This window comes from Ursus arctos, unplaced genomic scaffold (genome assembly GCF_023065955.2).
Source record: "Ursus arctos isolate Adak ecotype North America unplaced genomic scaffold, UrsArc2.0 scaffold_10, whole genome shotgun sequence".
In the NCBI taxonomy this organism is placed as follows: domain Eukaryota; kingdom Metazoa; phylum Chordata; class Mammalia; order Carnivora; family Ursidae; genus Ursus; species Ursus arctos.
The window spans coordinates 50,272,750-50,288,902 of NW_026622764.1; the positions used below are offsets into that span (position 1 = coordinate 50,272,750).

Here is a 16,153-nt window from a genome sequence, read left to right on the forward strand (position 1 = left end):
CGCAAACAATATGAACTGTGGAATCCAAGGAGAGCTTAAGTATGAAAATTTCACCACACCACTATTATTGGTAAAATGATACAAAGGGCTGGCTCAAAAATGAAGAAAGAAAGAAACAAAAAAACAAGGAAGGAAGGAAGGGAGGAAGGAAGGAGACAAATCTAGCAAATTACTAGATTATATTACTTAGAAGTCATTGTGAATCATTAATTATGTCTCATTAATATAAATTAAAATTTGATGATTTGCTTTGCAATTTTATCTAACATATATATAGATGAAATTTTTATCCCCTAAAATAAAATACTGCATTTTAGAAAGATAACTCTGATGTAAGGGGATACCTGAGCATTTAGAATACTACACTGCCGGAATAGTTCTTCCTTCAAATATCTGATAAAATGCAACTGTCTCTCAAAATTCAAGCATTCTTACATAAAATCATAAGTTTATTCTTAGGGAGTTTTTAAACAACATAAAATTATGCATCTATATGTTGATTCTATAACCCCACACATTCACAATCAATATTTTGTGTATCAAATAGAATACAGCTCTATAAATCAAAAAAAAAAAAAGAAAATATGGGAAGAGAAGAGGCTGATTCTCAGTAGAGCTGGGACAGAAGAAACATCACTGACTCAAAAATAAATAGGCATTTCTTTTTTTCCCTCTCTGTAAAGCTAAAATAAATAGAAACGCATGCCATGATTTAAAAAAAAAAAAAAAAAGCCAGCATGAGAACTCTTAATTGCACGAAAAGCACATGTGAAGTTATAATTAAAGTCACGGAAAACAATGCACGTAGCAGCACATGAAAGCCGTTCTACAACACGCAGCATTATGTACTAAGGGACCATCAGACGTGTGTCATTTCAGGCACCTATCCCTTTTGGCTGACAGGCAGCAATTCTGCTTCTCTTATTGGAAAGTTGCCACGCCGTGCCATAAAATCCAACACAGACAACTGAAAGGATTTAAAAAAAATCAATTTTACCCCACCAAAATAAGATGTGGGCTACTTACTATTGTTAGGATAAGTGATGTTTACGGAAATGTTTTCAACTTCCCAACAGTTATAAAATCTTGTCTAATATCAGATTTCTTCGAAAAGATAGTATTATATGGAAAGAAAAGGTGGGACTCGGCTTAAGAAGATGATAAAACTTGAGATACCTCAAGATCGCCACTTACTCTGGAATTTGCTCACTGTAAAAGCTGCTCCTGGTAACAGAGCCATCTTTCGAGACATCTCTCAATGTATAACTTCAACTACGAAAAAGTTTCTTTCATGGACTCTGGCCAGTTTCTAGTTTGCAAACAGAAGGCTAGGTGGACTGTATGTATCTATAGACAGTTTGTATTAAGAGCATTCATCACACTTTATTGTGTAATTATACCAACCCACTGCTGGCTTCTTTGCCCATATTGAATCCCCAAAGCTATACTTCTGACTTTTTTTTTTTTTTTGAGCAGTCATCACGTAATGTTTTAGAAAGAGAAAGAAAGGAGCCTGATCAACTGCTAAAAATAGTTTACTTAGGTTCAAAATAAATCATGTGGGGGTGCCTGGGTGGCTCAGTCAGTTAAGCGGCTACTCAGGTCCTGATCCCAGGGTCCTGGGTTTGAGCCCTGTGTGAGCTCCCTGCTCAGTGGGGAGTCTGCTTCTCCACTCCTTCTGCCCCTCCCCCTGCTCGTGCTCTCTCTCTCTCTCTCTCAAATAAATAAAACCTTAAAAAAAATAAAAATAAAACAAAGTAAATCATGTGATTAAAATAGGCATTTTCTTACTTGTCATTTTGCATTTGAGTGAAAACACCAGTGACATCACCCCATGAGAGTCAGCAGTCCTCAACCTACCAGCTCTACCTTACTTGCCTGTCTTTTTCCTTTTTCTGTTATTTTGTTTCACAAGATAGAATTGTATGCAGGTGAGAAGGGGCACAGAATACTGAGAGGTGCTGAAATGCCACTGATAAATGAAGCAAGGCATTTTTAAAGCTATTGATGAAGGGCCAGAGTTACTATGGCTACGAAAGCACACATTCCTGAAAAAGAAATCTCCTAGATGATCAGAACTCTGAGGCAAGCGCAGGGAAAGAGAACACAAAACTCCATCCCATCCTTAGCAAGACCCATCTCTGTGGGGTTCTTGCTCTGCATTTGCCAACAAATACTGCAGGTGGCTTCACACTGCCTTGCCCGTACCAAATGGAAGCCGTCGAGAGTCTAACTCTAATGAAGCTGGAGGGTATTATGCGAAGTGAAATAAGCCAGAGAGAGAAAGACAAATACTGTGTGATATCACTCATAAATGTGGAATCTAAACAACAACAACAACAACAAAAAGTGGAACTCAGAAACAGAGCAGAGAAGTGGCTGAGGGTGGGGTAACAGGGAGAGGTAGGTAAAAGGGACCGAATTCACCTATAAGATGAAGAGGCTCTGAGGATCTAATGTATAACACGGTGACTATAGTTGATAACACTGCACTGCATGGTAACATGTGAGAAGAGAGTAGAACTTAAACATTCTTAGGACAAAAGAAAAGTAAATATGTGAGGTAATGGATGTGTTTAATTAACTAGATGGGAGGAGTCCTGTCACAATGTTTATGTATATATCAAATCCTCACGTTGTACCCTTTAAATATATTACAATTTTGACAATTATATCTCAATAAAGCTGGGAGAGAAAAAGAGTCAAACGATAGAATCTTGCTCAGATCTTAACACCAATGTTAGCTTTTGAAAACAAGTTTGAAAGGAACTGAAATTGGCTAGAGTATTTAAAAAGTTCTGTTTAGATTTTAACTAGCCACTTTGGTTCAATTTCTACTCCTTGGCCTGATAAATGTAAGCATGCACAAGATTATGTGTCACTTAATTAGCTAAACACTAATTAGTATTTAGTTATTATTAGAAACTTAAAAATAATTACTATTTCATTATTCTGTCCTAGTGATAACGCTGCCAGTCTCTGATCCTGTCAGTATATAAACCTATCCAGTTGAATGGGCCACTTAACTTACTCTCTTACGTAGGCACTCCCTAGATTCTAATTTATTTGTTTCCCTCACTGACAGTTGCAAATTTACAAAATAAGGAATTTAGTCAATATCTTAGACTCTCTGAAAATAATCCAACTAAACCTGAATTTTATTATTAATATTATTTAAAGATTTTATTTATTTATTTGAAAGAGTAAGAAAGAGAGAGAGAGCATGACCGGGGGTGGGGGGCGCCGCAGAGGGAGAAGCAGACTCCCTGCTGAGCAGTGAGCCCAATGCAGGGCTCGATCCCAGGACTCTGGGATCATGACCTGAGCCGAAGGAAGACGCTTAATAAACCGAGCCACACAGGCACCCTCTAAACTTGAATTTTAAATTCATACTACTTCTAAATCATTTTGACTACTCATTAGGAATTTATTCTTGGTAGTCCTCTAAAATCTGGTAACTTATTCAGCAAACATTTGTTGAATGTCTACTGTATGCTAGTCAAAAATAACTAAAGCTTTTCTCAAGGGGTTCTCTCTCTGTTTAGTAGAGAGATGGCAGGTAGATATGTAAGTCTAAGGCAAGCCAAAAGAAATTGACAACTGGGCTGCTATAACAGCTCAGGGAATGGGGCCAAAGCTCAGGCCTGTGTTCAGGAAGACTTTATTAAAGAAGCATATTATAGAATATTACAGCCAGAGGGACCTTATAAAATACCAATTCCAATCCCATCATTTTACAGATAAGGGGAAAAAGAGAGAGAGAGAGAAGAGAAAAGAAAAAGCCCATTAAAGTAATAGCAATCTATCCAATATCACCTAGAGAACTGAAAAGTCTGGATGAGAAGGTAGGTCTCTGGATTTCCAGCTTTCTGCTTTTCTGATCCTGTCAGTATATAAACCTATTCAATTGAATGGAGCACTTAACTATTTATTCTCTTAAGTAGGCACTCCCTAGAGTCTATCTAATTTATTTGTTTCCTTCACTGACAGTTTCAAATTTACAAAATAAGAATTCAGTCAATGCTAGTACATTGCCACTCTGGGATTGGAAGGATTTCAAAAGGCAAAGATAAGGGAAAGAAGAGAGCGTGTTGGTAAGATCAAAGGCTGGGATATGATCAGAAGATATGTTTGGAAAACAATGTGAAACGTATCTGAGGACAAGAGTTTTAGGGGAGGAATAGGACAGGCTGCAAGCAGGGTGGGATTAGACATGGAGGACATCAAATGGCAGGAGGACATCAAATGACAGTCTAAAAGAGTTCATCTTGTTCACGAGATAATTCAATGGACACAGCAGCAGAATTTACTTAGCAAATCTCTAAGTTCCTTCAACATTGGTACTCTTATATGACACTGATGGTCTTAGAGGTTTCTAATGAATGAACAAAAGACTCTTCTGATATGAAAAAGGCCAATTAAACATAGCAAATTTATACTGGATACAATCTCCCTCTGTCAATTTTTCTTTCTCCAAAGCAGAGGGTGACAGAACAAGGACAAAAGAAGGCAAGCCACTGTGATCTGCTAATGAAAGGTGCAGTTTATGACAGCAGTGATTGAGAGATGTTTGTGATATCCCATGCCTCCAGCCTTGCTCCTGAGAATCCTCAACTTGCCAGCTCTACCCAGTGGTTGCTGAGCCAACCTGAGGCAAGGCTGAAAATCAGTGGGATCTCCTACCCTCACCAGGTGCTGGGGTCCAGGCATGGACCTACAGAGCGGTAGCTGCTCTGTGCTCCACCCCACTGCCTAGCCCTTTGTCCTATTGTCTTGTTCTCTTCTTTGGGACTGGAAATAGGCTAGAGGGAGCATATTGGATTTCCCACCAACATTCGTATAGTGCTCGAGACTAATTTCAAAGCACACCACCCCTTTTTCATTTATCATACAGTAGAAGCAAACCTCTGTTCCACCTCACCTTCATTCAGCATAGCTCTCCTCAGTCCCCCAGAGGTTAGAGTTTGCTTCCTGTCTTTCTGGTTACCGGCTAGGTTCTAACTATAACCTTTCAATCTAGACAACTCTTGTGAAATCCTGACTTTATCACCTGCTCGACTGTAAACTCTGCCTTTGCCAAGAAACTCCTACTGCATCCCACCCACTAAACCCTTATGGAATCAGTATAATCTAGAATATTTCAAAGCTGCTTGAACATCATAGCTTGACCTCTAGGACCTTCCTTTTGCAAGCCTGCTCCTCGGCAAAATGATTCCTCAAGCCCCAGCTCTGAATATTCTCGGTCTATTCTTTGCCATGCTGGTCTGCTCCTGCCAGCAGTCTGTGTCTGAGGCCATCCAGGTAATGGCAGAAGTCCCGGGAAGGACAAACTGAGTGCACCAGCTTTAACCACTTGTAAGAAGTTTGTGAAATACCCTGTGCTATACAGTCAGCATTTTCCGAAGTGAGAGAAGAGTCACCACTTCTCAGAGATGGATGACAATTTGCCTTCCTGGGCTTTGAAATCAAGGTCTGAATACAGGACTGTTGACTGCTCTCCATCCTCCCACTCTGGCATAGATACTCATCAGGAAAAATGATTTTTCAGGACATAAATGTAGGGTGGACTTTTGAAATAGTGAAAAAAAACCCTGTGAATAATTTATCACTCTTCTTTTAATTCTTATTTAGAAAAAAGTGAAACAATAAAATATTAAAGCCCTTTAAACAGAGTGATACACAAATTTAATTTTCACTGAGCACCTCCTCTGAGCCAGGCGCTGTGTGAGGTTTCTTCCACGCATTACCTCACGTGGCTCTTACCGGAGTGCGTGCTATTTTCACGTCCAGGTTAGATACCAGGGAACTGAGCCTTGGTAAGATAAGCAATTTACCCACAGTCACAGCCATCCGAGAAAGGGTTCCTACTACACCTCTAACTCCCAAACCTGTGTACCCAATCAGTAAGCCATTCAATTGGCCCATTTTTATTTAAAAAAAAAAAAAAAACACTTTAAAATTATACGTTTGAGGGACTAAATATACAAAGAATATGTATTGTTTTTATAAGTTAAAAGAAAAAGGAAAAATAAAGACCAAATTCCTTCTGAAAGTTTATTGTTAATTTAAGACCAATTTAAAAAACCAAAGTTGCTGTTCACTGTGAATCTGATAATTCAATTGGGTAACATTATCAGAACCTTCTAAATAGAAAATTTCCATCCACTGCCTCCATAAACACATGCTGAATATCCACAAAGTGGCAGACACTGTTCTAGGAACTGAGGATACAGAGATAAGCAAGAGAACTATGGTTCCTGCCCTTGAGGATCACACAGATAAGCTGGAAAGACAATCATTCTATGTATGTAAACAGAGTAATAGGACTAGTGTGATGACACGGAGACAGAAGGGTGTAAAAGTAGGGGAAACCTAGCTCAGCTAGGGACAAGGGAAGACCCCTCAGGAGCCAGAGAAAGGGGGTGGAGAAGGGGACTGAGAGTGCTCCATGTAGAGAAGAGCATGCACCAAAGACTAGGGCAGAGAGAAGAAACTGAAGGAAGTTCAGAGTGGTTCAACCTACCACCGAGCGAGACAAAGGAGGGAGCAACGCTTAGGACTAGAAAGGCAGGCAGATGCCAGACCCTGTAGGACACCAATAGCCATATTGAAGACTATACCTAAGAGCAATGGGAAGTCAATTTAAGCAAAAAAGAGAGACTTAGTCAGATTTTAGTTCGATAAGTATCAATCTGGCTGCAGAGTGAAGAGTAGATCAGAGTAGGAGTAAGGTTGAGGTAGAGCTATATTAGCAAAGGACTGCTGTAGTCCAGGTATTAGGCGATGATGAGCTGGGCTAGGGTGACAGATGTGGGAAAGAAGAGTCGATATTCATGAGGCAGAATGGACAGAACTTGATGGGTGACTAAATGGTGATTTCAGCTCTGAGGTAATTCTAAATTGTAGAAGGTGGAAGATGCTCTGTACTTAATTAAAGCAGTCATTTAGCTGGGAAAAAAGAATCACCTCTAAAAACATATTCCAACAAGGAAAAGAAACTTAATAACAGCTTGAGAGCAGTATCATTTATACATTAGTACCTGAGTTCCAGCCATACATAACTCACCTGGTTACCAACCAATAATAGGTGTTCTCCGAGAAGAAAGTCTTTCAGCATGTCTTCCATCACTATCATGTGCTAGAGAAAAAAAAAAAACCTAGAAGTTAATTGTGTTTTGTATAATTAAGATGAAATATAAAGTTAATAAAGACATTGTCATGCCAGGTAAGTAAAGCATCTAGCGTTCCAGTTCAAGACGGCAGCGTAGGAAGATCCTGAACTCACCTCCTCCCGTGGACATGCAGACTGTACAGCAACATACGAAAAAATTTCCTCTTAGAAAAATCTAAAAGCTAGCTGACTGATGGCTATGCAAATGAGAAGAAAACCATCAGAGCAGGTAGGAGAGGCTGAGACATAGTCTCCCCACAAACCTCACCCCTAGTGCCGCATCCTATAACTGGGAAGGAACTCAAAACCTGGAGCTTCTCCCGGAGGAATGAAGGGTTCAAACCCCACATTGAGCATCCCAACTTTTAAGACATACACTTGAGAGATGAGCCCCCAAAACATCTAATTTTGAAAACCAACAGGGCTCACATCCTGAGACCCACAAGACTCTAGTGATCCGAGACACTGACCTGCCCCAGGGCCCAGCTCAGAGGCAGCTGACTGTGCCCAGACTTAAAGTGAAGGAAGCGCATCTGCTTACGTCAAAGCATTGGCCTGAGGGACAGGCATCTAATTTAACACATGCATGTAGAAGCCTGATGGAACACTCTCTGGGGATGGAGATTGGCAGGTGCTATCTTTGTGCTCTCCCTTTGCTGTGATTCGGAGCACCAGAATCTCCTGGAAAAGACCTTTTATGTTTGTCTGGTGCCTCAATTTCTCCGGCTGCCACCTAGGAGTCACCTCTTGATCACCTGGCTCTGGAGGCCAGGGGAGCCTGCACTCCTGGTCCCATACGACTATGATAATCAGTGTCACCCAGAAAAGAGTTCATACTTCTGTCTGGCACCTTGATTTTTGCAACTGCTGCCAAAAGATACCTCTACATCGCCTAGCTCTGGTGGCCAGTGGGGCTTACACTTGTGGGTCCCACAGTACTGTAACCAAAGGACAAAGAGTTCTTAAACAGCTACCACCCCCAGGGCACAGCAATAGGCAACAAACCCAGGAGCTCAGTCTTTCAATGAAGGAGGGCTGTAAGCTAATCATCATGACTGGGGCCAGAGGGGCAGAATTTACTTAAACATGCATCTTGGGTCTAGCTCTAATCCTTTCTAGAGACCTCAGAGGGCAGATGGTGTCTTTGTGCTCCCCCTCTATCATGCTCCAAAGCACTAATGTATCCTAGAGGGGAGATTTAAACATACCATGTGTCCTGGTTTGTATGTCTGGTGCCCTGTAATACTCTGTAGATGCTCCTTAATCACATGGTGGCTAGGGAGGCTTGTATTTCTGGGTCCCAGGGGGCTGTGGCAATCGTAAAGATGGCTCTTGGCAGGCTACCAGCCCAGGACACTGCAGAGACAGTGGCCTGAGGCAGAGTCCTCAGTCTTCTGTGAAGGAGGCCTCTTTGCTTGTCCTGGAGCTTCAGCCAGGAGCAAGCTTCAGGTCTGGCATACACTGAAAGGCCTATGGAGCACTCTCAAGGAATACAGACTGTGGAAGCCATCTTGGCTCTCTTTCTCTCTCGGCCTTGTTCCAGTTCGTCAGTATCACCCAGAAAAGGGCTTATACACTTGTCTGGAGCCCCGATCTCTGTGGCTGTCACCCAGTGGACACCTCCAGATCACCTAGTTTTTGCGGTCAGTGGGGCTTACACTTGTGATACACAGGACTGTATTTGCACATTTTTAAAAGCTGACACCTGAGGATGTGGTTTCCAGTCAGCCCAAATCTAAGTGCTGAGATCCTCCCATATGAGACACGGAAATCTTGGCGCATCCTCAATTACTAGGAACTATTAAAAATATAATGGGCAGCATGGACAAGCACAAAGATTTAAAAGACAATCAAGAGCTAACGCAGGGTTGAATGACAAGGTTCATCTGCATGAGGCCACTCTTGAAAGACTGGGAGAAGCAGTCATCTCACATACTGTATAGAAATCAACAGAGTCAAACAAAATGAAATAACAGAGGATATGTTCCAAATGGAAGAACAAGATAAAACCTCAGAGACAAAACTTTAATAAAATGAGTTAAGTAACTCATCTGATAAAGAGTTCAAAGTAATGGTCATAAAGATGCTTACCGAACTGAGAAGAATGGATGGATGCAGTAAGAACTTCAATAAAGAAATAGAAAATATTAAAACAAAAAAGTGTCAAACAGAAGTCACAATGTTGAAGAATACAATATCTGAACTAAAAAGGTTCAACAACAGACCAGATGAAGCAAAAGAAAGGATCACTCAACTCAAAGACCAGGCAGTGGAACTAACCCAATCAAACCATCAAAAAGAAAAAAGAATTACAAAAAGTAAAGATAGTTTAAGGGACTTAAGGGACAACATCGAATGGACTAACATTTGCACCACATGGCCCCAGGAAGGAGAAGAGAGAGAGGAAGAGGCAGAAATTTTATTTGAAAATATAATGGCTGAAAATTTTCCTAATTCAGGGAAGGAAACAGACATCCAGATGCAGAAATCCCAGCAATTCCAAATAAAAGGAACCTAAAGAGACCTACACCATGACACATTATAATTAAAATGTCAAAAGTAAAAGACAAGAAGAGAATATTAAAAGCAGCAAGAGAAAAAACAACTTGTTACATACAAGGGAACACACACAAGGCAATCAGTACAGTTTTCAGCAGTAACGTTGCATGCCAGTAGGGAGTGGTATGATATATTTCAAGGACTGAAAAAAACCTTGCCAACCAAGAATACTCTACCTGGCAAAGTTATCACTCTGAAGTGAAAAACAGATAAAGAGTTTTCCAGATAAGCTAAAGCTAAATGAGTCATCACCACTAACCCAACCTTACAAGAAATGTTACAAGGACTTTAAACTGAAAAGAAAGGGTGCTAATTAGTATTAAGAACACATACGAAAATAAATCTCACTGGAAAGGTAAATGTATAGTAAAGATAGTGGATTAATCACTCATAAAGACAGTATGAAGATTAAAAGCCAAAAGTAGTAAAATAGCTATAATCATAATAATTAGTTAAGGGATATGCAAGATAAAAAATGTAAGATGTGACAGTAAAAACATAAAACACAAAGGGGATGAGCAAGAATGTTGAGATTTACAACAAGATTAAACTTAAGTTGTTATCAACTTAAAATAGTCTGTTGCAGATATATTATATGTAAGACTTATGGTCACTACAAAGAAATAACCTATAGCATATTCATAAAAAATAAAAAGAGAATATAAACATAACATTAAAGAAAGCCAACAAACCACAAAAGGAGAGAAAGAAAAGAAGAAACAGGGAAGAACCACAAAAAGAGCCAGAAAACAATTAACAAAATGACAATAAACACATGCCTATTAATAATTACTCTGAATGTAAATGGCCTAAATTTTCCAATCAAAAGACATAGAGTGGTGAAATGGATAAAATACCAAGACTCATCTATAAGCTGTCTACAAGAGATTCATTTTAGATGTAAAAATACACAGACTCAAAGTGAAGAGATGAGAAAAGATATTTCGTGCAAGTGGAAACCAAAAGAAAGTGGAAGTAGCTGTACTCATAGAAAGCATATTACTAGTAAGGAAATTGAGCCTTTAATCAAAAAGCTCTCAACAAATCAAAGTCCAGTCCAGACGGCTCTACTGGTGAATTCCACCAAACATTCAGAGAAGAATTAATACCAGTCCTTCTCAAACAATTCCAAAAAATAGAAGGGAATGCTTCAGAACCAGCATTATCCTGATACCAAAACCAGACAAGGAAGAAAAATTACAGGTCAATATCCTTAATGAACATAGATGGAAAAACCCTCAATGAAATATTAGCAAGCCATAATTTAACAATACATTAAAAGAATCATACACTATGATCAAGTGGGAATTACTGCAGGGATGCAAGGATGGTTCAACATCTGCAAATCAGTCAATGTGATATACCACATTAACAAAGTGAAGGATAAAAATCACAATCATTGCAACAGATGCAGAAAAAGCATCTGACAAAATTCAACATCCATTTATGACTAAAAAAAAAACCCTCTCGAGGGGCGTCTGGGTGGCACAGCGGTTAAGCGTCTATCTTCGGCTCAGGGCGTGATCCCGGCGTTGTGCGATCGAGCCCCACATCAGGCTCCTCCGCTATGAGCCTGCTTCTTCCTCTCCCACTCCCCCTGCTTGTGTTCCCTCTCTCGCTGGCTGTCTCTATCTCTGTCAAATAAATAAATAAATAACCTTTAAAAAAAAAAAAAAAACCTTCTCGAAATAGCAGTATAGAGGGAATATACCTCAACATAATAAAGGTCATATATGACAAGCCCACAGCTAACATCACACTCAATGGTAAAAAGCTCAAAGCTTTTCCTCTAAGATCAGGAACAAGACAAGGATGCCCACTCTTGCCACTTTTATTCAACACAGTACCAGAGAAATTAGGCAAGAAAAAAAAAAGGAATTTGGAAAGGAAGAAGTAAACCTGTCACTATTTGCAGATGGCATGGGATGAGTATATAGAAAACCCTAAAGACACTATCAGAAAGCTGTTAGAATAAACAAATTCAGCAAAGTTGAAAGTTACAAAATCAATACCAAAAAAATCTGTTGTTTTTCTATACACTAGTAATGAACCATCAGAAAGAGAAATTAAGAACACAATCCCACTTACAATTGCATGAACAAGAATAAAATACCTGTGAATAAATTTAAGGAAGTGAAAGACCTGTTATTGAAAACTACAAGACATTAATGAAAGAAACTGAAGACACAAATAAATGGAAAGATATTCCATGTTCATGAATTAGAATAATTAATGGTGTTAAAATGTCATACTACCAGAGTAATCTATGTATTTGATGAAATCCCTATCAAAATTTCAGTGGCATTTTTCACAGAAATGGAACAAACAATCCTAAAATGTATATGGAATCATAAAAGATCCTAAATAGTCAAAAAGTCATGAGAAAGAAGAACAAAGTTAAAAGCATCACATTTTCTGATTTCAAACTGTATTACAAAGCTATAGGAATTTAAAAAAAGCTATAGTAATCAATAAAAAAGCTGCAGTAATTTAAAAAAGCTATAGTAATCATCAAATTATAATATTGGCAGAAAAAACAGAGAAATAAATCCATGGAACATAATAGAGACCCTAGAAATAAACCCATATGCATCAATGGTCAATTAATTTATGACAAAGGAGTCAAGAATGAAGAAAACAATGGAGAAAAGATAGTCTCTTCAATAAATGGTGTTGGGAAAATGGACAGTCACGTGCAAAAGAATGAAACTGGATCACTATCTTCCACCATACACAAATATTAACACAAAATATATTAAAGACTTGAACATTAGACTCTGAAACCATAAAACTCCTAGAAGAAAACATAGGTGGTAAGTTCTGTGACGTAGGTCTTAGTGATGATTTTAGAATCTGACACCAAAAGCACAAGCAATGAAAGCAAATTTAAACAAGTAGCACTCCATCCAACCAAGCAGCTTCTGCCTAGTGCAGGAAACTATCAACAGAATGAAAAGGCAACCTAGTGAATGGGAGAAAATATTTGCAAATCGTGTATCTGATAAGGGGCTAATATTCAAAACATGTAAAGAACTCATATACCTCAACAGTAAAAAAACCAAACAGTCCAAGTAAAAAATGGGCAGAGGATCTGAATTGACACATTTGCTAGGAGGACTTACAGAAGACCAGTGGGTACATGGAAAAGTGCTCTACATCACAGTCATCAGAGAAATGTAAATCAAAAGCATAGTAAGATGTCACCTCCCATCTGTTAGAATGGTTATTATAAAAAAGACTAGAAATAACAAGTGTTGGTGAGGATGTGAAGATAAGGGAAACTTTGTGTATTGTTGCTGGAATGTAAATTGATGTAGCCACTACGAAAATCAGTATAGAGGTTCCTCAAAAAATTAAAAATAGAACTACCATATGATCCAGCAATTCCACTTCTGGGTATTCTTTTGAAGAAAATGAAAACACAAATTTGAAAGGATATTTGCACCCCCACATTTACTGCACCATTATTTACAATAGCCAAGGTATGGAAACAACCTACATGTCTACTGATGGATGAATGGATAAAGAAGATGTGGCATATATATACACAATGGAATATTATTCAGCCATAAAAAGAATGAAATCTTGTCACTGTAACAACCCCTTGAGGGCATTATGCTAAGTGAAAAAGTCAGACAGAGAAAGACAAATACTGTATGATCTCTTATATATGGAATCTAAAAAATATGTGTGTATATTTGTAATATGTAAACAACATATATATATATAACATATATATACTAAAAAAGTAAAATATCCCAGCTCATAGATATAGAAAACATATTGGTGGTTGCTAGAGGCTGGAGGTAGGGGTGGGAAAAATGGGTAAATTGTTTTTATTTTTGATTTTAGTTTAAATAAATTTAATAAAAAGAAAGTAAAACATGTTTTGTAATAGAAAATACTTAAACAATTTGATTTTTTTAAAAAACAAAAATTAATGCTGTGGTTGTAAGTTATATAACCAGTTAGGTTACTGGTACTTAAAACTGAAGTAGTCCACTTAAGCAAGACTAAGCCACTCACAATTACTTCACAGAGTTTTCATAATTTAACTCAAATATATCTTAGCTATTGCTTTATGTAGGGTTGGCTTATAATTAAATTAGTACTTGCTAATAATGTAAATGTACATATGCTTTCCAAAATAACTGGAGATTTCCATGGAACATTTTACACTAACTTGGTCTTAACTATTACCTTCAAAGGATGTATAACTTCAGAGTTAGAAATATAGTCTTTAGCTTCCACATTTTTTATTTGAATTAGGACACAATATAATAAAAGAACAAGATTAAAGTTGTTCACAATAGCCACAAAGGAAATTACATTGCTCTTTTATATCTGGAAAAATAGGACAACCATAAGTAGGTCACGAAGGCTCATGGGGGGGGGCGGGTTGGGGGAAGAAAGATATCCCAGAACAATTAATATTCCTATTTCTTTCTCTTGGTTTTCTGTATCAAAACAGTAAACAGCCTCATAAGGACTGAAGTTATTGAAGCTCCCTATTTGTGGAAAATGCAAATTAACTGTTTGCATTTAATACATGCTACAGATATTTTTCTAGTTTGTTATTTGCTTTTCTTTTTTTAACTTGTTTTATGGATTTTTTTTGACATCTCAGACATTTTTTTTAACTTGTCAAATTAAGCTGTACTTTCTTTCAGAGCTTTTCTTAGAAAAACAAAGTTTTTTCTTTCCTTCAAAAACATGAGTATTTCCTAATGTTTATCTTTGTAGTTTTTTTTAAATGCTTTCAGATACACCACTGAGTTAGAGTTTTAACAAAGCTCAAAGTAGAATGGGCTTGTCAATTTATTGTCCACTCTGCAACACTTATAAGACTCAAAAGAGACATTGTTAATAATAATGGACAACAAATGTAAAAAAAACTATTTTAGGGACTATCTTAAGCAAGCCAATGTGTATGGTTACCCTACTTAAAAGGGAGTCCTAGAACACCCCATTATTCTGGATTCTAGTGATAATGAGGTCTGGAGACCTCTTCCTTCTAACTAAGATGAAAAGTCAGTGCCAATTTCCAGACAACATTTAAGTCTTCCAGTAACAAAGGGGCTAATCTGCATGAGAAATAGATAGGAGAGTTGGAACAAGCACCTGCAAAGTCAGATAAAAAAGCAATGTAAATACTGAAAAATAATTTAAACTATAGTTGTATTCTTCTATACTGTACTCATGTTCTCCTACATCACGCCCTCATTCCATCTAACCAGATTATTCAAATCAACAAACATTAGCTAAGGCTAAGGTCACTGCCTACATAATTCTTCTCTTAACCTCTTGGCCCACTTGAGTACCACAGACAATTTTTTTTTTTTAAGATTTTATTTATTTATTTGAGAGAGTGAGAGAGAGAAAGGGAGAGGGAGAAGGAGCAGAGGGAGGGGCAGAGGGAGAAGTGACCCCCCACTGAGGGGGGTGCTCCATCCCAGGACTCCAGGATCATGACCTGAGCTGAAGGCAGACAGACGCTTGACCAACTGAGCTACCCAGGCGCCCCAACCACAATTTCTTAAAAGTTTCCTCTTCCAGTTAATTGTCCATCACTTCTGAATCCCTCCTACCTCTCTAATAATTTCTTTCCATAATCTTTTAGGTTGGATCTTCTTATAGCAATTCCTTAGACAGTGATTTCCCCCATGTTCCTTCATTTGGTCTCTCCCAGTACCTTTTTACATGCTCTCCTCTGGGGTTAATGTTTAGGGCAGAGTAGCTCAGGCCTACTTGTACATGAGCGCCCACCCAAGGGCAAGGGAGGGCTGTGTGAGACTTGGGTATCCACATGTCTGTGCTTGAAGAGCTCCTTCGGACTACTCTCCCTAAATCCTCTCATCCATTCCATTGCTTCAGCTACCAATTCTATGCTGATCTTCAATAGTAAAACTTTCCTCCTCAACTCCAGCCTCATATTCTGAGTGACAATCAAATAATGTTTCCCAGTCTCTTCAACCTCAACGTATCCAAAACTTGTCTCACTATTTTCTTCTCAACTTCATTCTTTATCCTGCATGTTTTATCCCCATTAATAGCATCATTATTCCCTACCACCTGACCAAACCTCTACTATCATCTTCCTGCATACTTCACTCCTCCCTTACCAAGAGCTGGTTAAACACCAAGTCTAAGCTATCCAGCCACCCAAAAGTCAACAGTATCTATCCCTTCCTTTCTATACCCGGTTTTCATTTAGGTTTTTACATCTCTGGCCTAGATTTTTTATCAGCCAATTTGGCTTCTCTAACTTCAGTCTCTGCTTGAGGCAATGTGCTCTTTACATAACTGACAATCACTAGTTTGTTCAAAATCATGTCACTTCTTTTTTCAAAATTCCTTAAATGACTCTTAATACCTTAGAAACAAAGGTTCATCCTTCCTTCCTTTTTTTTTCCTAAAGTCTGC

The 16,153-nt window shown here is 38.3% G+C and overlaps 1 protein-coding gene across 4 annotated transcripts in view; it reads right to left on the reverse strand.

The window, feature by feature from the left end:
* Nucleotides 1-16,153, reverse strand: part of VWA8 (von Willebrand factor A domain containing 8) — a 336,953-nt gene that overhangs the window by 180,524 nt on the left and 140,276 nt on the right. For all 4 annotated transcript variants that reach the window (XM_026493342.4, XM_044381840.3, XM_044381841.3 and 1 more), the window contains one exon: nt 7,067-7,138. In XM_026493342.4, coding sequence (XP_026349127.2) covers nt 7,067-7,138 — 72 coding nt within the window. The remainder of the gene's footprint in view (nt 1-7,066; nt 7,139-16,153) is intronic.